Source organism: Entelurus aequoreus, linkage group LG07 (genome assembly GCF_033978785.1).
Source record: "Entelurus aequoreus isolate RoL-2023_Sb linkage group LG07, RoL_Eaeq_v1.1, whole genome shotgun sequence".
NCBI lineage: Eukaryota > Metazoa > Chordata > Actinopteri > Syngnathiformes > Syngnathidae > Entelurus > Entelurus aequoreus.
In genome coordinates, this window is record NC_084737.1 from 60,228,943 (window position 1) to 60,252,773 (window position 23,831).

Genomic DNA, 23,831 nt, shown 5'->3' on the forward strand with positions numbered 1-23,831 from the left:
CTCTGGTTTATTAGTGAAACATATGCACGCAAAAATCTTACTTAAATAGGGTAGTCTGCACCACGTTTCAATTGTACTCGCAGTGCTATGAGATCAAACCCAACACTCCCACTCATAGTACACCCTTTTTTATTTTTTGCGCACGCTGTTTAATGCGTGATATTTGGATCTTCTTAAATCAAGCCCTAAGTCAGCAATCTTTGCCTCCATGGCTGCAATTAAACTACGTTTTTTAAAAGTATCACTGGAGGATGAAGTGAGTGCATCAGTACACAGGTCCCACCATTGACCCAAATGTAGAATATACCGGCCCATGGGCTGATTACAAAGTTATACATCGATTAATCTATCTGCTACTGCTGGATGCTCAGTTTTGCGCTCTTTTGTCCTCTATATGTATGTATATGAGTTTCTCTTGCTTTGATTACGATTACAATTCAGAAGCTACTATTCGATTAAAAATGAATTATTGGTGCATCTTTAATTTATGTATTTTGATGCAATTATACATTTCTTCCTCCAATGGGCTCACCACTCATGGGAGGGGCCATAGAGGTCGGGTGCATTGTGAGCTGGGCGGCAGCCGAAGGCAGGGCACTTGGCGGTCCGATCCTCGGCTACATAAGCTAGCTCTTGGGACGTGGAACGTCACCTCGCTGGGGGAGAAGGAGCCTGAGCTTGTGCGTGAGGTAGAGAAGTTCCGGCTGGATATAGTCGGACTCACCTCGACGCACAGCAAGGGCTCTGGAACCAGTTCTCTCGAGAGGGGCTGGACTCTCTTCCACACTGGCGTTGAAAGCAGTGAGAGGCGACGAGCTGGGGTAGCAATTCTTGTTGCCCCCCGGCTCAAAGCCTGCACGTTGGAGTTCAACCCGGTGGACGAGAGGGTAGCCTCCCTCCGCCTTCGGGTGGGGGGACGGGTCCTGACTGTTGTTTGTGCTTACGCACCAAACAGCAGTTCAGAGTACCCACCCTTTTTGGATGCACTCGAGGGAGTACTGGAAAGTGCTCCCCCGCGTGACTCCCTTATCCTACTGGGGGACTTCAACGCTCATGTTGGCAACGACAGTGAAACCTGGAGAGGCGTGATTGGTAAGAATGGCCCCCCGGATCTGAACCTGAGTGGTGTTTCGTTATTGGACTTTTGTGCTCGTCACAGATTGTCCATAACAAACACCATGTTCAAGCATAAGGGTGTCCATATGTGCACTTGGCACCAGGACACCCTAAGCCGCAGTTCCATGATCGACTTTGTAGTTGTGTCATCGGATTTGCGGCCTCATGTTTTGGACACTCGGGTGAAGAGAGGGGCGGAGCTTTCTACCGATCACCACCTGGTGGTGAGTTGGCTGCGATGGTGGGGGAGGATGCCGGACAGACTTGGCAGGCCCAAACGCATTGTGAGGGTCTGCTGGGAACGTCTGGCAGAGTCTCCTGTCAGAGAGAGTTTTAATTCCCACCTCCGGAAGAACTTTGAACATGTCACAAGGGAGGTGCTGGACATCGAGTCCGAGTGGACCATGTTCCGCACCTCTATTGTCGTGGCGGTAATCATAGAACCCGTTGGTGGACACCGGCGGTGAGGGATGCCGTCAAACTGAAGAAGGAGTCCTATCGGGTTCTTTTGGCTCATAGGACTCCGGAGGCAGCGGACAGGTACCGACAGGCCAAGCGGTGTGCGGCTTCAGCGGTCGCGGAGGCAAAAACTCGGACATGGGAGGAGTTCGGCGAGGCCATGGAAAACGACTTCCGGACGGCTTCAAAGCGATTCTGGACCACCATCCGCCGCCTCAGGAAGGGGAAGCAGTGCACTGTCAACACCGTGTATGGTGCGGATGGTGTTCTGCTGACCTCGACTGCGGATGTTGTGGATCGGTGGAGGGAATACTTCGAAGACCTCCTCAATCCCACCGACACGTCTTCCTATGAGGAAGCAGTGCCTGTGTCAGAGCTTGGTCCGCATTGCATTGCTTGGTACGCATTGCCGGCAATAAGTCGGACACGTTTCCAGTGAGGGTTGGACTCCGCCAAGGCTGCCCTTTGTCACCGATTCTGTTCATAACTTTTATGGACAGAATTTCTAGGCGCAGTCAAGGCGTTGAGGGGATCTGGTTTGGTGGCTGCAGGATTAGGTCTCTGCTTTTTGCAGATGATGTGGTCCTGATGGTTTCATCTGGCCAGGATCTTCAGCTCTCACTGGATCGGTTCGCAGCCGAGTGTGAAGCGACTGGGACGAGAATCAGCACCTCCAAGTCCGAGTCCATGGTTCTCGCCCGGAAAAGGGTGGAGTGCCATCTCCGGGTTGGGGAGGAGACCCTGCCCCAAGTGGAGGAGTTCAAGTACCTAGGAGTCTTGTTCACGGGTGAGGGAAAAGTGGATCGTGAGATCGACAGGCGGATCGGTGCGGCATCTTCAGTAATGCGGACGCTGTATCGATCCGTTGTGGTGAAGAAGGAGCTGAGCCGGAAGGCAAAGCTCTCAATTTACCGGTCGATCTACGTTCCCATCCTCACCTATGGTCATGAGCTTTGGGTTATGACCGAAAGGACAAGATCACAGGTACAGGCGGCCGAAATGAGTTTCCTCCGCCGGGTGGCAGGGCTCTCCCTTAGAGATAGGGTGAGAAGCTCTGCTCAAAGTAAAGCCACTGCTCCTCCACATCGAGAGGAGCCAGATGAGGTGGTTCGGGCATCTCGTCAGGATGCCACCCGAACGCCTCCCTCGGGAGGTGTTTAGGGCACGTCCAACCAGAAGGAGGCCACGGGGAAGACCCAGGACACGTTGGGAAGACTATGTCTCCCGGCTGGCCTGGGAACGCCTCAGGATCCCCCGGGAGGAGCTGGACGAAGTGGCTGGGGAGAGGAAAGTCTGGGCTTCCCTGCTTAGGCTGCTGCCCCCGCGACCCGACCTCGGATAAGCGGAAGAAGATGGATGGATGGATATACATTTCTTTTCGTTTCATTAAAGAAGCGTTTATTACTTGCAACTTTAAAAAAACAGTGCATTTGTAATAAGAAACAGTGGAATTAATTCCCACATTAAATTAACTTTATTTATTAATTAAATTAATGTAAATGTGTGCAAAACTGGAACGTAAGAACCCTAAATCAATGGAGCTGGTTGGATCTCACGGTGAGGTGGCTCGCTGCAGTCAGCCAAATTTTAGAATTGTCTGTATTACTTTATTTAAATAAATATATTTTCTGTGTGGAGTTTGCATGTTCTCCCCATGACTGCGTGGGTTCCCTCCGGGTACTCCGGCTTCCTCCCACCTCCAAAGACATGCACCCTGGGATAGGTTGATTGGCAACACTAAATTGGCCCTAGTGTGTGAATGTGAGTGTGAATGTTGTCTGTCTATCTGTGTTGGCCCTGCGATGAGGTAGCGACTTGTCCAGGGTGTACACCGCCTTCCACCCGATTTTAGCTGAGATAGGCTCCAGCCACCTCTACTTACAATATTCAAAGATTGCTGTCTGAGATGGATTACCTCAAATTAGTCATTTGATAAGTATGTTTTGACAAATCTGTACAATGAGTCTGCTAAAGAGCACTTATCCGTTAGTTTGCTGTGCCTTCTCATTACGGGAAGCTCTGGAAACGGGGTATTTGTTTAATTCCTTACTTACTCATTGTCTTAGTTTAATCTATTATTAAAGTAAAAACCCTCCACGAAACAATATTCAATATTTTGATACTAATTTGCAATCGCATAGTCTTGTTTCAAGATGAGTAGTATGTGTTGAAGTACAAACTTGGTTAATATTTATTCACTGTCCACCCATCATAGGATATTATACATGCAGGAAACAGCTGTTGTTTAATAATAAACACTCACACTACACACACAATTGAGTTGTTGTTAGGCAAACTCACATGTTGATTTCACATTTCAATATTAGAAATAATAAAAAATACCTGCGTAAGGATTAAAAGAAGAAACAATGTAAATATAATTTATCTTTAATTTGAAAAATAAGTATTTAATGAACACATATGAACAAACAATAACACTGACAAATTATTCATTCAGTATCTTACCTACATAGCTTACAAAGGTAAACGAGGCCATTAGGAGGTAGTCCTGAATCCGATTGGAATCTGATCTTTTCAAATGTGACTGCAGTCTAAATGCAATGCAATGCGACCTGAATGGGCAAGCTACGTCACTCGAGTGTGCCGGAAAGACGCAGTCGCCAGCGGAAATGGATATTTCATCACAACATCCGTTTTTTTAAATTTTATTTAAGACGACCTAATTTTCTGTGCATCACTTGTCAATAGTGTGCAAATATATGTACTGTATATTTTGATTCCGAAGAAATGGCGATTGTTGAAAGACCGTACTTCAAAAATTAAGCTCCTATAGGTCCACGCTGATTTCAGTGTCTCTTGTACTTAACAGCCATAAAAAGATTACAACCCTCCCAAATATATTACACTATATACTTCTATTTATACATTAAATTACGTTTATTTACTTTCATATAAAGAAACACTCATTTTTAAGGTTATGCAACTTTAATTTTATTTTGTAGTAGTACCGACTAGACCTTTGTTTTCACTTTATCGAAGTGCGCATGCAAGTGACGTCGAGGCCACATTGGGGCCTGTGCGCGTTTACACTGGAGTCTGATAAAACTCACATTTTACTTGCAGTGTAAACAGTCAGCTGGAAAAAAATCAGATCTCAAAAAAATCAGATTTGGTCCAATTTGGCCTGCAGTGTAAATCTAGTCTTATTTAAAACATGCATAAACATCAGTTTTCTTGCTTTTAAATGTTTAGATTTTTGAGGATGCTGTAACATAACTACAAAACGGAACTAAAGTAGGCTACCTGTGCTGTCCAGTCAGAATTACTCGCGCACCACCTAGTGTGCTGTGTGCGGGCAGTAGTGTTTTGTTACAGCTTAGCATAGCAGCGGAGAAAACTTAACCAAAGCCCACAGCAAAGCCAAATTACATGCATAAGATAGGTGCAAGTTCAATGATTTGTGGCTCCAGAACGATCAATTGATGCATGCTTGATGGAAACGTATTAAGTGTTAAGTACCGTGATGTGGTTCCATTGCGGAGGAAAGCGTTTATAAACATTGCGGTGAAAGTGAAAGGAATGATAAAATGAAAGGAATGATAATGTAAAAGTCAAAACTCCGGGACAAGTTTGTGTCAAAAGCTGCTGAAACGCCACAAATACTTGCATAACTATACAAGGATCAACTTAACCCACCCCAAAAGAGTGACGCCAGTTGCCCAAGAAGATCAATATGAGATGTTTACTAGTGAAATCATACTATTACATACAGCAGGGTTGGCGAGCCGCATGCGGCTCTTTACTGCCACCCTAGTGGCTCCCTGGAGCGTTTTCAAAAATGTATGAAAATGGAAAAAGATAAGGGGGAAAATATATTTTTTGTTTCAATATGGTTTCTGGAGTAGGACCCTGACACAAATCTTCATAATTGTTAGAAATCCCACTGTTTATATTAAACATGCTTCACTGATGAGAGTATTTGGCGAGCACAGTTTTGTTCTCCCAATTTCGGCGGTCCTTGAACTTACCGTAGTTTGTTTACATGTACAACTTTCTCCGATGCTGCAACAGAAAGTGTTTTATGCCACTCTGTCTTTGTCTTTTTATGCTGGGCGTGAACGCACAAAGGTGAGCTTTGTTGATTTTATTGACTTGTTGGAGCGCTATTTGTTATGGTACAGGGGGGAAAAGGAGACGGCACATATTGCAGGGACGTAGTTTAGCTCTAATATTTATTATATACAATAAGAAATGAGGTGTGTAACTAATCCAAAATGTGTGTGCGATTATGTGAAGTGAGTAATTGTAGAGTTTTACCGGAAGTGTTGAGCGAGGTACGGAAGTCCAAGGGGGCAAGGCAGACAGAAGACCAAAGACAGGCAGGAGGTCAGGGGTAAGAGCGAGAAGTCAAAAGTCTGTGTCCGTGTCCAGGCGAGAGATCGAGATCCAGAAAGGCAGCAAGGGGACCAGAGGGAATACAGGGAGACCAGACACACAGTTTGAACCCGGAAAGCGAAAAGGGACTGCGGGAACACGACACAGGACAACACACAATGAGCACAGAGGTGGGGAAACACGGAGAGAGAGAGATAGAGTGTGCATAGCGCTAGACGTTTCGGCTTACTGTACGGAACAGGTAACTACGTTCTGGCCCGGAACGCAGGTTTGCAAGTGCGTGCTTGGAGGTGCACGCTTGGATGTGCGCTCAGCGCAGCGCACAGATGAATGCGCATTGGAATGCGCCCGGGCCGTGACAGTACCCCCCTCCTTTTGGACAGTTTTCAGATGTCCTAGGACTGAAAACAGAGAGATCAAGAGTCAAGGGAGGGCTGAAGGGGGAACTGGTGGTGGGTCGCCGGCCCAAGTGTCCCCGAATCCACCGAGGACGAGTGTGGCGGCGATTAGAACGCCGCTGCAGCACGCGAAGTGGGCGACCATGGAACGGCTACCTCCTTGGCTGTCGGGAAGGCGGACGCGAGTGGCGCCAGAACCACAGCAGCCTAAAGGTTCTACGCCTACGTCCTGGGCGTCGCTGCTGTTGGCGCTAAAAGCGTCCATGCGCTGGCCACAGGGGGCGCCGTGTGTCGTCGGAGCCAGAGACGAGGAGTACGATGTCGTCGGAGCCAGAGACGAGGAGTACGATGTCGTCGGAGCCAGAGACGAGAAGGACGATGTCGTCGTACCTAGAGATGTAGCAGCAGGCTGAGGAGCTGAAGCATGAGCTGGCCGTGGTGGGGAAACACGGAGAGAGAGTGTGCCTAGAGCTAGACGTTTTGGCTTACTGTACGGAACAGGTAACTACTTTCTGGCCCGGAACGCAGGTTTGCTCTGGCTTAAGAAGCCCAGGGAGCTCATCAGTGACAGGTGTGCAGATTGCTGATTGATTACAGCTGCCTGCTGCAGCAGGAGTGGCACGCGCAAGTGCGTGCTTGGAGGTGCGCTCAGTGTTGATTGGCAACACTAAATTGGCCCTAGTGTGTGAATGTGAGTGTGAATGTTGTCTGTCTATCTGTATAGGCCCTGCAATGAGGTGGCGACTTGTCCAGGGTGTACCCTGCCTTCTGCCCGAGTGCAGCTGGGATAGGCTCCAGCACCCCCCGCGACCCCGAAACGGACAAGCGGTAGAAAATGGATGGATGGAGATCAAAAGTCTGCTTACAATGTAGCCTATGGGAGGCTTGTGTGCACCGCCAAAAACATTTAATATTGACGTATTTTGATCATTTTAAGCATTCGCGGTGCACTCATTTAAAAAAATGCATCACTACATTTGCTTATTTTCTTCATCACTGATTTTTGCTCACTACAGACTTCATTAGAGCCAAGAAACATAACACAACACTTACTGTACAAGGTCTGCTGTCATTAGGACACAGACTGCTAGGATGTTCGTATATTCCCATTTGGATGAAGAATGTCTCATAATCCTCGCGAAAAAAGGGGTGGGGAACGGGGGGACTAAGCGCTTTTAGTGTCGTTCTCGCCAGTTCCAGGTCCTAAATGGCTGTCAAAGTGTCCCAACTTGTCGGATTACATCCTCAGCCATCTAGGTTACAGGTGAGATGCATGATTTATGATCTACAATAAACTTCCCAGGAGCAGGGAAGCGAGGAAAGGGCAGACCACTTGATGATGTAAACTAGGCACACACGGTAGTGATAAATACCACCGCTATAAATAGTTTGTTTGTGTTAGCACTTACAATAACAATATCACTAATAGTTGGTTATTATTCAAGTCACGAAATATATATGTGTATTATTGGCGCTTTTTGAATGGTTATTTATCAGATTTTAAGGGCGGAATAGAGGACCTCCCATTGGCTCTGTTGTAAACAGACTTTTATTTACGTTTATTTAATATTTAAAATGCATTAAAAAAATCCATCAGTCGTCATGTCGCTCATAATAATTGTGAACGATAGGCAAAATTCCCCAAAAAGTGCAGTTCCCCTTTCAGCTTGCACAATTAATCCGTGCTTGGCCCACCCAAAAAACTGCAATTTAAACATACTTTTTTTAAATTCTTTTTTAAAAAGAAAAAAATATTGTTTAAAAACAATACCATAAAACACATTACAAACAACTACAGTAGTTAAATGAAGTAATGTAATGATATTGCACAACATTCAATATATTTTTTCTTTTCTGATTGGCGTCTTGGCGTCTCATTGGGTTGAGTTTTTTCTTGCCCTAATGTGGGATCTGTGGGTCCTTGTGGCTTGTACATAATATATATACAAAGGTTGATTGTTTAGGCAATGAATATTGTGGTGCATTGTTTTTGCGTCTGTTAATCCATCTTTAGTAATTACAGTCGACTTGCTGGTTCTTTTAGGTTGACAAACATAGTATTACACATCAGTACACAGTGGGATTATAATGTAGCAAACTAGTCACACATGTCGCTGGCTAATGTTAAACCCTGCTCATTCTACAACATACTGTAACTGAAATATATAATCTTGTATTGTTCTGTAGAATATATTGTAGAATACCAGGTTTAATATTCCTCTTTCTCTTTTGTGTTTCCAGGAAAGCAATCGCAAAATCTGGCCTACACCATCTGCCATGTGATCCCACTACATCGTCTTTAGATCCTGAAGTGAATATCTGCAGCACTGTTGACTGGACCGTGAGTATTGTTGTAGAGCAAATGGACCAAAAATCTCAATTTGAAAGTCCCAGCAAGCTTGAGCACAGTGTGATTTCTAGTTTCTTCGAGAGAACTGATATATCGTATTTTAACATGTACAATGAAATATAAATGACAACAAAAATGTAGAATGACATAACACCATAGTTAAATCTAATGTTTATATAGTGACTATTTAAATTAGTCATGTTGGTGACAGGGCTCGGCTGGAAGAATCAGGGCCAGCTGCGCTTTTTGTGGCTCTAAACAAGTTTTTGTGTGTGGCCTCATTTTAGTCTTTAATATTACTCATTTATTATTATTAAGGAGTTTCACAATAATTAAGGGCCCAGACCCCACCCTAAAGCTAATGTCATCGCCCCACCTAAAAAGACTCCGTATGTTTTATTAATGTTTATGTTTGTAAAAGTGCTTAAGGCACCTAGAAGGAGCTACAGACACCCATTTCAGTAATAGCAATAGTTTTGGTATATGCTCTCCCCAAAGGATTTTAGATGATACCTTTTTGAGTACAAATTGTGTCACAAATGACAAATATCTCCCCAGATGACTTTTGATGCCGGCTATCTCCACCATCGTTCTTTGAATGACCATTTTATTTTGTAACAAGCAGATGGGCATGCAACCAAATATTATAATACACTGGGTGTAAGTATACAGCTTTAAGAAGACAATAATTGTCTATAACTCTTGAGGTAATTTATTTTACCAAAAACTATCAACAATAATCCAGAAAAAAAATAATGGTACAGTCTAGGGTTGTACGGTATACCGGTAGTAGTATAGTACCGCGATACTAATGAATCATATTCGGTATTATACCTCCTCTAAAAAGTACCGGCCCCCCACCCGTCGTCACGTCGTGTCATGCAGACGAGCATGTTCCAATTACCAAAGATAAAGGTGAAGCTATAACACTGAAACACCCTCAAGAAGAGGTGCTTTAAGACATGGCTAGCTAGCTAGCGGCTCGTATGTATCCGCAGTCAGCAGTGTTGTAACTACTTCTAAATCACTAATCCTTGTCTCTATGGCGTCTAGTAAAGTACATTTATTTCAAGTATCATCCCTGTAGGACAAGAGATAGCTAAACATGCTTCACTACACACCGCAGCACCCCGGACTCATTACATTGGATGTGCTAAATAGTTACCAAAGTCAAGTCAAGATTTCCCTACGTCCAATCATTTATTATTAAGACGCTAATGAACACATTGCACACATGTGAATGACAGACATACTTAGTCAACAGCCATACATGTCACGCTAAGGGTGGCCGTATGAACAACACCAACACTGTCATAAACCTGTGCCATATAGTGAAACCTTGCTAAACAACAAAGACAAACACATTTTGGGAGAATATTTGCACCGCAACACAACATAAACACTACAGAACAAATTCCCAGAATTCCCTGCAGCACCAACTCTTCCGGGACACTACAATATAAACAAACACCATTGGTGGAAGTACACCTAACATCCACTGTAATGATACCAAGTATAATAGACTATGAATATGACCAATGTATGATAACTACTTGGTATCGGATTGATACCCAAATTTGTGGTATCATCCGAAACGAATGTAAAGTATCAAACAACAGAAGAATAAGTGATTATTACATTTTAACAGAAGTGTAGATAGAACATGTTGAAACAGAAAATAACCAGATATTAACAGTTAATGAACAAGTAGATTAATTATTCATTTTCTACTACTTGTCCTTAATAATTTTGACAAAATAATAGAATGGAAAATTACACAATATGTTACTGCATATGTCTGCAGACTAATTAGGAGTCTTTGTTTGTTTACTTACTACTAAAAGACAAGTTGTCTAGTATGTTTACTATTTTATTTAAGGACACATTTGCTATAAGAAACATATGTTTAAGGGACCGTAAGATTTTTTGTTAAAATTAAGCCAATAATGACATTTTTTGTGGTCCCCTTTATTTACAAAAGTACCGAAAAGTACCGAAATACATTCAGGTACCGGTACCAAAATATTGGTATCAGGACAATACTAGTACAGTCACACTTAGTCCGGTATTCTGGGCAGGACTAAAATAAAAAGGAGACACTTAATGGTCACTTTGGGGCAGTTTTGTTTGCGTCTGTACTTGGAATTTTGTCAGCAGACCAAACAGTCACACTGCAGGGCATGATGCCTAATTTGGATTTTCTACTAAATCTGATGTTCTTCATTAGATGTTCACATTACAAAAATCCCCATAAAGTAACATAGTAGAAACATTCTTCAAGGTGGTACAAGACCCATCTTTTCGGAATTCTGAGACTAATTCTTGGCATGCACTGTACTAGCAGAACAAACTGACTCTAGTCTATATCAACTAGAGTCACTAGACCAAGACAATACAAAAATATATACAAAAATTTCCAGGCCACTGAGCACACCTGTTTTTAAGATGTGCCTACCTATTTAAAAAAAATAAAAAATAAAAAATTTGTTTATTGGATTTTTGACATATACAGTCCAGAAATACAATTAAACACATGTCAAATGTTCTGTTTTGCTCCCCCAAACAAGTAACCCACAATATATGTATCCATTTTCTACCGCTTGTTATATAAAATAAAATACAAATGATAAAGTACAAAAAAAACAAAAAACACTCATCATTCAAATAAGTACAGGCACATTTTGACATGAAGCCCCAGACAACTGCACTCTGCAGCAATACACAAAAGCAGACAAAAGACTCATCAATTATCTACCTCATACTTACTTTTTAATCGGGGTTCAATTTGAGATCAGTCTCTTTTACACTTTTTTGGAAACCACCCCATACTTCCTGCAACTTCACATAACAACTGTTTAATGTCAGCCTATTTTTTTCCAATTTGGGGAAATAAAGAATATCTCTAGTCCAGCGGATGTAGCAGGGAGGTGCTGCCGCCTTCCAATTTAGCACAATGAGTATTTTAGCCAACAAAGTAGTAAATGCTCCCAAGTTCTTTTCGGATTTGCCAAGAGAAGATGACAGAGGGGCTACCTTAAATAGTCTGCTTAGAGGATTCAGTTCAATCTTTTCACCAATTACCAAAGACAAAGTATTAAGAAATTCAGTCCAATCACTGCAAGGCCAAAACATTTTTATTAATTTAGCTGGAGACTGTTGACACCGATCACATAATACTGATTTTCCGTCATACATCTTAGCCAGCCGGACCTTGGTATAATAGGTAAAATGTATTAGCTTGCATTGAATAAGACTGTGTGTAGGACAAATAGAATACTTATGCACTCTACTTAAAGGCCTACTGAAATGATTTTTTTTTTATTTAAACGGGGATAGCAGATCCATTCTATGTGTCATACTTGATCATTTCGCGATATTGTCATATTTTTGCTGAAAGGATTTAGTAGAGAACAACGACGATAAAGTTCGCAACTTTTGGTCGCTGATAAAAAAAAGCCTTGCCTATACCGGAAGTAGCGTGACGTCACAGGAGGAAGGGCTGCTCACATTTCCCCATTGTTTACACCAGCAGCAAGAGAGATTCGGACCGAGAAAGCGACGATTACCCCATTAATTTGAGCGAGGATGAAAGATTCGTGGATGAGGAACGTGAGAGTGAAGGACTAGATTGCAGTGCAGGACGTATCAATTTTTCGCTCTGACCGTAACTTAGGTACAAGGGCTCATTGGATTCCACACTTTCTCCTTTTTCTATTGTGGATCACGGATTTGTATTTTAAACCACCTCGGATACTATATCCTCTTGAAAATGAGAGTCGGGAACGCGAAATGGACATTCACAGTGACTTTTATCTCCACGACAATACATCGGCGAAACACTTTAGCTACGGAGCTAACGTGATAGCATCGGGCTCAAATGCAGATATAAACAAAAGAAATAAACCCCTGACTGGAAGGATAGACAGAAAATCAACAATACTATTAAACCCTGGACCTGTAAATACACGGTTAATGCTTTCCAGCTTGGCGAAGCTTAACAATGCTGTTGTAACGGCGCCATTGAAGCTAACTTAGCAACGGGACCTCACAGAGCTATGATAAAAACATTAGCGCTCCACCTACGCCAGCCAGCCCTCATCTGCTCATCAACACCCGTGCTCATCTGCGTTCCAGCGATCGACAGAAGGACGAAGGACTTCACACGATCATCCGTGCGGTCGGCGGCTAGCGTCGGCTAGCGCGTCTGCTATCCAAGTCAAAGTCCTCCTGGTTGTGTTGCTACACCCAGCCGCTAATACAACGATCCCACCTACAACTTTCTTCTTTGCAGTCTTCATTGTTCATTAAACAAATTGCAAAAGATTCACCAACACAGATGTCCAGAATACTGTGGAATTTTGAGATGAAAACAGAGCTTTTTTGTATTGGATTCAATGGTGTCCGAATACTTCCGTTTAACTAATGACGTCACGCGCATACGTCATCATACATAGACGTTTTCCACCGGAAGTTTAGCGGGAAATTTAAAATTGCACTTTATAATTGGGATTGGACTGGAAAACAAAATGGCGCCACCAGGTATGGTGGGTGTCGTCGCTGCTCTGTTCATTTATGCAATACTGACAAGTACAATGAATAACAAAGGCAACAGTCAAACCTTTTTGCCTAAAGATATATGTTGTTTCGACAATATCAGCAAAACAATAAATGCGCACAAGGTTGAAGCCGAACAACACTTTGGGTTCGGGAAACATGCGCTGCTCGTCACATTTATCCACCCTCTTCTCTACAACCAAGCAACAAAACGAACAAAGACAGAACTTAAACAACAGCAAAATATTGTCTTTATTGTGGCAATCTCCTTATTGCTGTCTGGAGATATCCACCAGTGTCCCGGTCCAAACAACATACCGGCAACAGGGGAAATCAACGTAAACACAGCTAACAGCAGAAGTGCTACAGCTACCAACAGGAACACCACCGCTAACCTACAGGTACAGCTATGCACATCGTACTACACACCTGAGCAAGAAACTTACCCGTGCGGTTCCGTAACCCCTGGGGGTGCTTCCCCGGCGCCGGTGTCCGGCTCGGGCCTGGCGGCCGCGGGATCTCTTGGGGCTTGGAGTGGAGCGACGACCCGGGACACCGCTGTGGGCGTGCCGGCTCTGCATCTCGCTTCGCCGCGGGGGCGCCCCAGTTTGGAGACGGGCGTTGCGGTGACTGTTGCCGCGGCCCGCAGGGCGAGATCACTTGGAACGTGGAGTGGAGCGACAACCCGGGGCCCCGCTGCGGGCGTGCCGCGGGGGCGCCCCAGTTTGGAGACGGGCGTTGCGGTGACTGTTGCCGCGGATGCCTCGCGGGGTTTGCGCCGTGACCCGGGCGGGGGTCGCGCTTCGACTGCGGGTGGAGCACGTGGAAGACGCTCGCAACAACAAATCGATGACATCTGTGCTCATCTACCAGACCTGGGATGCAAGCCTAGACATTTGGTCGATACCAGCACAGGCGTGAGTAAGACTGAATCAAGTAATGCTGGTAATACTGGGCCCCGTAAACAGTATAGAGCTAAAATTCCAAATAACACAGCTGCTTCCAAACAACGAACTACAAAGATGTTTCAAACTGTAAACCATGCACAAATATTATGGGACCAAAATTCAAAGCCCAAAGGAATATTTGGGGGTCACCTTAATATTAGAAGTGTTGTCCAAAAGACTGAACAAATCCAGCAGTTACTGTCAGACTCTAATCTGGATTACATTTGTCTATCGGAGACATGGTTAAAACCTACAACACCTTCTGCTCTAATTAATGTCCCGGGGTACAAGATTTACAGAAAAGACAGATCAAGTGGGAGAGGGGGAGGAGTTATGATTTATGTAAGGGAAAACATTAAAAGTGAACAAATAACCCTCCCAGTAGATCATCTTGAGTGTGTTGGAATTAAAATCACATTGTCCTTAGAAATGTATTTCAAGGTAATTGTAGCATACCGACCGCCCACAGCTAAAGACGTTTTTCTCAGTTCATTTTCAGACATCCTCAAACAGCACAGTACGAAAGAATTGATCGTTATGGGGGACTTTAATCTGGACTGGTTAAATAAATCGCGTAGAAATAAACTTAAGGACATTATAAACGGCTTCTACATGACACAAATGATAAGCAGCCATACTAGAATTACATATTCCTCCCGAACCTTGCTGGATTTGGTATTTACTAATAAACCTGATCGCATTAAAAAAACGTACAATTTACTAACAGGCTTATCAGATCATAACCTCACATTGATAACACGGAAGTTGTCAAGATTTAGGTATCACAGCCAAAAAGGTACACAAAAGTGCTTGCCCTATATCCCTAAAAAAGACCAACACTTACTAGAGAATGAACTTAAAACAAAACAAAAATCAAAGAGATTATCTGGAAATACACTAAAACAAAACCAGAAAGAAAAGTGCTAAAATAAAAATACCTTGGATTAATGAAACAATTTGGATTCTTATGAAAAATCGGGACTCAGCTCTCAAAAGAGCAATTAAAACTGGTCTAAATACGGATCGTATGATTTTTAAAAGTTTGAGGAACAAAGTTACAATGCTTATGCGGAAGTCTAGGGCTGACTTTCACTTAGAATTAATCAAAGCTGCGAAAGGGAACATTAGACAGTTATGGAAAACCATTGACACACTCACTGGAAGAGAGCAAACAAGAAACAACACTATAACATTAAATATCAATGGCACTACTATCACAGACAGTCTGGACATAAGTAATCATTTTAATGAACATTTCATCCAGTCTGTACAAACCCTGAATAAAAAATTCCCTCAAAATCAGTGCAAAGAATTGCCATTTATTCAGGATGGACTAAGTTTAGAATTAACAAATGAAACAAAGGTAAACAAAATCCTCTCTGCATTAACAAACTCACGATCTAGAGATATATACGGTCTGGACACTTTCTTCCTAAAAACGTATAAAGATAGTCTTACTGCTCCTATAACAACATTGATAAATAAATCAATAACAGAAAACACTTTCCCTACCACGTTGAAAACTGCCACTATCATCCCAATCCATAAAGCAGGAAATAAACAAGACATCAACAATTACAGACCAATTAGCCTTCTCCCCGTTATATCCAAAGCAATAGAAAAAGTGATCGTTGAGCAACTCACAGAACATTTGGACTATGAAGACCTCCTACATCCCATGCAGTTTGGGTTTTGGGCAAATCACTCGACCGAAACTGCATGTTGCCTTCTACTAGAAACAATCAAAACAAAACCTTGATAATGGAGGTGTAGTTGGAGCAATATTCTTAGACCTCCGCAAGGCATTCGATACAGTCAGTCACCCCACGTTACTTACAAAATTAACATCTTTTAAACTGTCGACAGATACTCTGGCCTGGATTATGTCATATTTATCTGGTCGGACCCAATGTGTCCGTATTGATAACACAATATCCAGTCTCACTGCTACTGATATTGGCCTGCCACAAGGCTCTAATATCGGCCCTCTTCTTTTCTCCATGTATATAAACGACCTGCCATCTGTATGTGAGGATGTAAATATCCAGATGTATGCAGATGACACGGTTATTTATACTTGGGGAAAGGACGCTGAAACGGTGGCCAGAAAACTTACAGCAGCCATGGAGAAGGTGGCAAGATGGCTACATGACTCTTGTCTTACATTAAACATTAAAAAACTGCAACAATGTATTTTGTAAACAAATATAAAATGTCATCCTTTCCAAATATAACGGTTAATAAGGAAATAATACAAAATGTTAGTGAATATCGTTACCTGGGTGTCATTTTAGAGCCAACACTTGGCTTTAAAAAAAATATCAAACAGATGTGCCAGAGTCTTAAATACGACATAAAAACGTTCAAATGATCAGGAATTCATTAACACTGGAGGCAGCTCAAACTTATTTTAATGCAATGATTATGTCTCGTTTTTATTATTGTATAACATGTTGGTCGCAGGCAAGCAAAATGACACTGAGGCCATTGGAAACTTTGCACAAACAATCCCTCAAAATCCTTGACCGAAAACCACAACACCACCATCATTGTTTAGTTCTCCAAAAATATAGATTGTTAAATTTAGCTAACATTCAAAGATTAGCATCAATACGAATGGCCCATCGAATCTTAAATAACACTGCACCAGCGCCACTTAAGCACTTTGTCCAGTTTACATCTGCTGTGACAACTAGAAATACACGAGCCTCCACCAGGGGGCAGTGTAGCATACCCAGATGTAAAACCTCTTTTGCACAATCAGCCTTTTCATATAAAGCCATAAAGGAATGGAACGACCTCACAACAAACTTGAAAAGTCTAACAGATTACTCTTCATTCACAATTGAAGTTAAAAAGTGGCTTTGGAGCAATCAAAGCTGCTCACACGGTCACTAAGATGGGCATTATGTTTGACACATCAACCTAATGTGTAATATAGTTATCCATGAGAGCATTTTTATTGTAAATTGTGAGGTGTGTGTGTTAAAATCATGGTTGTTTTTACAAATGATGACAGATGTGAACAAAAGCATGTATTGTCTTTGTGTGATGATGTAAATGAGGGATGGTTGTATTGTATATTAAGTATGTGTCCATGAAAGGGCATTTTATGACTTTTTTCTTAATACTTGTGTATGATTTTATTGTCATAATTTTATTGCATGATTTTTGTATCCCTTTAATTTAGGTAGCCAGGGACTGCAGATGGAAATTAGCTATTTAGCTATAATCTGGTACAGAACATATCTGTCTTTGAGCTTAATGTTTCTGTACATTGTCCCTTCAAATAAAGACTAAACTACTATAAGTTAACCCGGCCGTATTGGCATGTGTTGCAATGTTAAGATTTCATCATTGATATATAAACTATCAGACTGCGTGGTCGGTAGTAGTGGGTTCAGTAGGCCTTTAAAACCTCTGTCCAAATTTCCTTAGATAAGGTCACACCTAAGTCACCTTCCTAAAGTGACTAAACTGAGTTCAGAGACTCGGGGCGTAAATGAAAAATTTGATTGTAAAAATGTGTAAGTGATCCGAATTGTCGGAAATGGTGTCAAAAAATCATCTAAAACTGTCAGTCGGTAAGTTTGGAAACCTCCGAAAAGTATTGCGAAGAAAACTACGAATCTGTAGTTATCTAAAAAAGTGTTGATGAGGGATTGAAAATGTGTCATAAAGTTGCTGCAAAGAGGCAAAAGTGTTGTCTTAATAAAAGGGAGAATAGTAGGCGTCTGGAAAGGCGTATGCCAGCATTATAATTTAGAGTCCACATTTAACAGGCTGATAGGACAATACGAAATGCACAAAAAGGGGGCCTTGTCTTTTTTTCAAAATGAGAGAAATTGAAGCTTGGTTGAGCGCTTGCAGGAAACGGCCAGAATCAAAAGATTCATTGTACAATTGTTCAAGTCCAATAATAGTGAGGCTAGCTTATGCCAACATTTTTGACAAATTTGGGAGGATAGCCATCTGGTCCAAAGGATTTCCTATTTTGTAGTGACAACCCTGCAGCATTTTATTCCACAGCCGTAATTTGTCTCTCTAACTCTACCGCAGCAGACTGATCAACCGAGGGGATAGATTGCCAAAAAAATTATCATGCTCAGGAGTAGAATAATTACAAAATGAGTAGTGGGACGCATAGAAATTTCTAAATACACTATTGACCTCCCTGAATCGGATTGAATCTGTGTAATATAATAGGATGTGGATATCTGGCTTAGTCGATGAGCTAATAATTTGCCAGCTGTATCGCCATGTTGATAAAACTGAGATCTTGAATGGAGTATTTGTTCAGTAGAACGGTTTGTCGTAAGGACATCAAGTTCTGCCTGTAGCGAGAGCCTTTCCTTATAAGTGTCTGGGTTTTGAGAGGTATAGTACAAGTTATCTAACAGAGATATGCGTTGTCAAACTAGTCAGTTTTTTTCTCATAACTTACATAGGATATTATCTCCCCCCTATTGTACGCCTTCAGCCCCTCCCAGAGTACAGAGGCCGACATCCCGTTAGTTTTTTCAAGAGCATAAAAAATGTGTTTGACGCGAAACAAAATCCACAAAGTCCTCATTTAAAAGTAATCATATATTTAGACGCTATGGCGCACGTGTGGTTGTCAGGTTTTTAAAGATTAAATCCATTGAAATTGGAACATGATCAGATGCATCATATTTGCATATAAATATAGATGAAAGTAATTTATTATCAACTAGAAAGTAGTCAATGCGGGTGATAGTGTGATGAACGTTAGAGAAGAAGGAGTTTTGCCTTCTAGAGGGATTAAAACAAACGGCAGACATCTGAAACAGAAAATTATTCCATAAAACACTGAAGAGCAGTGTTAGCGGACCTTGATGGTGGGCATGTTTTGGGTGATAAGCGATCAAGCTGGGGGTCGAGCTAACAGTTAAAGTCTTCTCCTAGTATTAAATAGTACATTGAGAAGTCAGGGATATTCAGAAAAAGGCGTTTGAAAAAGGTGTCATCGTCATTGTTGGGAGCATAAACATTTATGAGGGCTACTGGGGTGTTGGAAATCTGTCGAGTGACGATAACAGATCAGAAATACTATTCGAGTGTACAAAGGGAACATATTTATGTAACAAAATAGCAGCTCCCCTTGATTTTTTTGCCCAAAAATGCATAGAGGTAAGTCGGTCCTATCCATCCTCTTCTCAGGTAAACTTGTAAACCTAATGCCAGACCCGCCGGACGTCGCTGTTAGTTTAGGGCGGATCGTAGCAAAAAGATGCAAACATCAAATATACAGTATACAACAATTAACAATAAGTCTGAGGTAAAATTAAAAAAAAAAAAAGCTTGACTGATGCAAAGGAAAGAAAAACATACCCCACATCCCACCCCAAAGCTCTTGAAGAAGCATCCCTCTAAACTGGGTGCGTGCAACATCCCTGCCCCACAAAAAACAACCATTTCACCTCTTCTACACTGACAAACAACGCAGTAGCCGCCAAAAATGTGACATATAGTTCCCAAATCCAGTGCACTAAGGTATGTGTTTGAATAAGAATTAAAAAAGCTGTTTATTTACACCTCCTTCAATCGAATGTGCAAACAAATATGAAGAAGACCGAAATACAACGGGTAAATTAGTCAATAAGATAATACAAAAAACACTTAGTATTCATTTTGACAGAACACAGGAACTGTACTACCTGAATAAGGTAGAACGTAATTGATAAGAAAGGCACGCTATCTCAGGCTTCTGGTATTTGTAGTCCTCTAGTTCAAAAATGGCGGACGCAAGCTACCATGCTAGCATGCCTCATAAATCAAATCTGGGGCAACTCCCATTTTAGTGTTTTTCTCAATGAAGTCCGCCGCCTTTGTCGGATCATCGAATCTGTGTGTCTGGCCGTTAAATAAAGTGATACACAACGTCACCGGAAAGAGAAGTCCAAACTTCACTTCGGGACAGCCACGGCACAGGCAGCTCGCCTCCGATCTACGGCCAGAGTAAAGACGGCAAAATCGAAATCCTCTTGCCCATATGGGATAGCGGAGAAGCCTCACCTGCCCTTTGCAGAATTTGATTCCAGACTTAAGATAAATTCACTCGTACAACGAGCAGCCAAGGAGGTTCGCTATCTTTAGGCGTAGCGCGGAGAGTCCGGTAAGCACGATCCAACATGAGCTTGTTGTCAAGTTTCAGGACCTCCTGCAAGAATTGCGCGGGTAACTCATTCAGACGGGTGCCCTCGCAGCCCTCAGGAAGGCCTACCACTCAGACTTTAATCCACCATAAGTGGCCCTCCAGATCATTGCATTTCTTAGAGAGGAGAGCCACTGTGGCAGTTAGCTTGTTGACGCTAGAACGGAGTTTGGTTAACTCGTTTGCATAAGCAGCGAGCTCCCGGCTAGCAATGGCCCCGCTATGGGATGAGAGAATACCTCAAATGGGTCCGTAACAGCCGCTATCTCTCCTCTGACAAGAGATTTAAGATTGTCGAGGATTTCGGCTCACATTTCGTCCATCTTCTGACTTAAAAAGGGCTGAGTCGAGGACTATGATATATGGATCTAGAGACGCACGATTTTTGGAGAGGCCCGGCTTGTCAGATTTCCCTTGGCCAGATATTGCGGAATTTATAGGCGCAATTCACAAAACAGAAGCTGCACACGACAAGCCAGTAAAAAGTATGGTAGAGTTGACAGCTGGAGTTAGTACAAATGCCAATAAGATATAAAAAAGGTCACATTTCCACGGAGGCCCCCCCGCTACGTATGCCTATATTAGTTTCAGTTTGTTAATCTACGGTGATTGCCGGAATAAACAAACCTTTGCACGATATTCTATTCTATTTTTTGAGTTTCCAACTGGGAAAGTTTCTCAAATTGTTTATGTGCTGTTTTAAGCAGTTCCTCCAGGATTGCATGGGCTTTTTTTTAATGTCGCAAAATAAAATACCGGAATTTGCGACAGTCTTTTCAAAAAAGTGTAGGCAAACGTGGCAATGTTTGAATGCTTATTTTTTCATTAACTTTTAATCAAATTTTGGTTTTATTAAGTTGCTATCAATGTTATGACTAGTCACAGGTTACTTCACATGTTCACTGCATAAAGCACAAACATTAGAAAATAGTTTAAAATTCCTTTTAAACCACACAGATTTAAAAGTAGACACTGGATGGCAGTAAAAGCACATTCTCAGAGCTCATTGTCATATTACTGTACTGTTTACAGTAGATAGTTATAACTAATAATCGTAATAATACATTATACTTACAGAAATAAACATCACTAAAGGATTATTTACTCTCTGCTATCTGCTACGTTGTCCACAAGTTAGAGACATTCTCTGTATGTTTTTGACGCCCGAAAAGTGCTTGTCCATCACTATAATTTTTTGTATTTTTCAACACATTTATGCCCACTCGTTAGGGATGGGAATTGATAAGATTTTTCCACTTCCAATTCCACTTTTGATTCTGCTTAACGATTTGGTTCCTTAATGGTTCTCTTATCAATTCTTATGTGGAAAACAAGTATACAAGGTGGATTAGCCTCAATTTAGTTTAGTTTAGAAGTAACAATACCTTAGAAAGCCTACAGTGAAGTCACATACATAGCATAGAATAAAAAAAAGGTACTTATAAAAAATTAATTCAACAAATAGTCCTGTTAATAAATACATATTATTCTGTAGAATTTACCAAAATAAATCATGTGGAAATTACATAAGAATGTAACATTTTGTAACATGTGATATTAACTTATTAATAATAATAATAATACATTTGATTTGGTATAGCGCATTTCAGAGTACTCAAAGATGCTTTACAGGATACAAAATTAAAATATAAAACAGTTCAAAGTAATAATCTAAAAAATATATTACATGCACAGTGAGATATGTCAAGCCTTTATTGGTTATAATTTTGATGATTGTGGCTTGCAGTTTATGAAAACTTTGTATTGAAAATCTCAGGAAAAGTGGGGTTTTAAAAAGTGTAAGCCAAGATCATCAAAATGATAAAGGCTTGACAAACTTCACTTTGCATGTAATGAGTTAATATCACGTTTCATATTTGAAGTTAATTACTGACATGAATGGACTTGTACACGATATTCTCATTTTTTTTAGTTTAGTATAATAACTGAGAGAAAATCTGATGTGAGGAAAACATGCAACTTTTCTCTGATTACAATTGCACATTCACCTACCAAAAATTAGGAGTGTCTCCTGGAGCAAATACACCACAAACTTAGTCGCTGCTCTGTGACATTCGTCTAGCAGCAGACGTGAACTGGAGCGGGAACTGCCCAACTTGGAGCCAGTCAGAATCTGTTTCTCGTCATGCTCATCTAAAGAGAAGGCATAGCGCTAACATGATAGGCGGTCAGTTAATACATGTTGTATTCAGATGACGTGCGAGCGTTACTGCTACCTGGAATGAGATCAAAGCGGTTAAAAAAACGGGACTTCAATCAATCAATCAATCAATCAATGTTTATTTATATAGCCCTAAATCACTAGTGTCTCAAAGGGCTGTACAAGCCACAACGACATCCTCGGTGTCGAGTGGGTCTGATATAATATTGTGAAAGTCCAACACATCAGCGAAAGTCCAGTCCATGGTGGGGCCAGCGGGAACCATCCCGAGTGGAGACGGGTCAGCAGCGTAGAGATGTCCCCATCTGATGGACAGGCTAGCGGTCCACCCCGGAGCAGAGTAGAAAAGAAAAGAAAAGAAACGGCAGATCAACTGGTCTAAAAAGGGAGTCTATTTAAAGGCTAGAGTATACAAATGAGTTTTAAGATGAGACTTAAATGCTTCTACTGAGGTAGCATCTCTAACTTTTACCGGGAGGGCATTCCATAGTACTGGAGCCCGAATAGAAAACGCTCTATAGCCCGCAGACTTTTTTTGGGCTCTGGGAATCACTAATAAGCCGGAGTTCTTTGAACGCAGATTTCTTGCCGGGACATATGGTACAATACAATCGTCAAGATAGGCAGGAGCTTGACCGTGTAGTATTTTATACGTAAGTAGTAAAACCTTAAAGTCGCATCTTAGGTGCACAGGAAGCCAGTGCAAGTGAGCCAGTATAGGCGTAATATGATCAAACTTTCTTGTTTTTGTCAAAAGTCTAGCAGCCGCATTTTGTACCATCTGTAATCTTTTAATGCTAGACATAGGGAGGCCCGAAAATAATACGTTACAGTAATCGAGACGAGATGTAACGAACGCATGGATAATGATCTCAGCATCGCTTGTGGACAAAATGGAACGAATTTTAGCGATATTACGGAGATGAAAGAAGGCCGTTTTAGTAACACTCTTAATGTGTGACTCAAACGAGAGAGTTGGGTCGAAGATAATACCCAGATTCTTTACCGAGTCTCCTTGTTTAATTGTTTGGTTGTCAAATGTTAAGGTGGTATTATTAAATAGATGTTGGTGTTGAGCAGGACCGATAATCAGCATTTCCGTTTTCTTAGCGTTGAGTTGCAAAAAGTTAGCGGACATCCATTGTTTAATTTCATTAAGACACGCCTCCAGCTGACTACAATCCGGCGTGTTGGTCAGCTTTAGGGGCATGTAGAGTTGAGTGTCATCAGCATAACAGTGAAAGCTAACACCGTATTTGCGTATAATGTCACCTAGCGGTAGCATGTAAATACT

General features: G+C 41.8%; 1 protein-coding gene across 8 annotated transcripts in view; it reads left to right on the top strand.

The window, feature by feature from the left end:
- Nucleotides 1-23,831, top strand: part of LOC133654105 (diacylglycerol kinase zeta-like) — a 307,039-nt gene that overhangs the window by 61,623 nt on the left and 221,585 nt on the right. For all 8 annotated transcript variants that reach the window (XM_062054130.1, XM_062054125.1, XM_062054127.1 and 5 more), the window contains one exon: nt 8,571-8,670. In XM_062054130.1, coding sequence (XP_061910114.1) covers nt 8,571-8,670 — 100 coding nt within the window. The remainder of the gene's footprint in view (nt 1-8,570; nt 8,671-23,831) is intronic.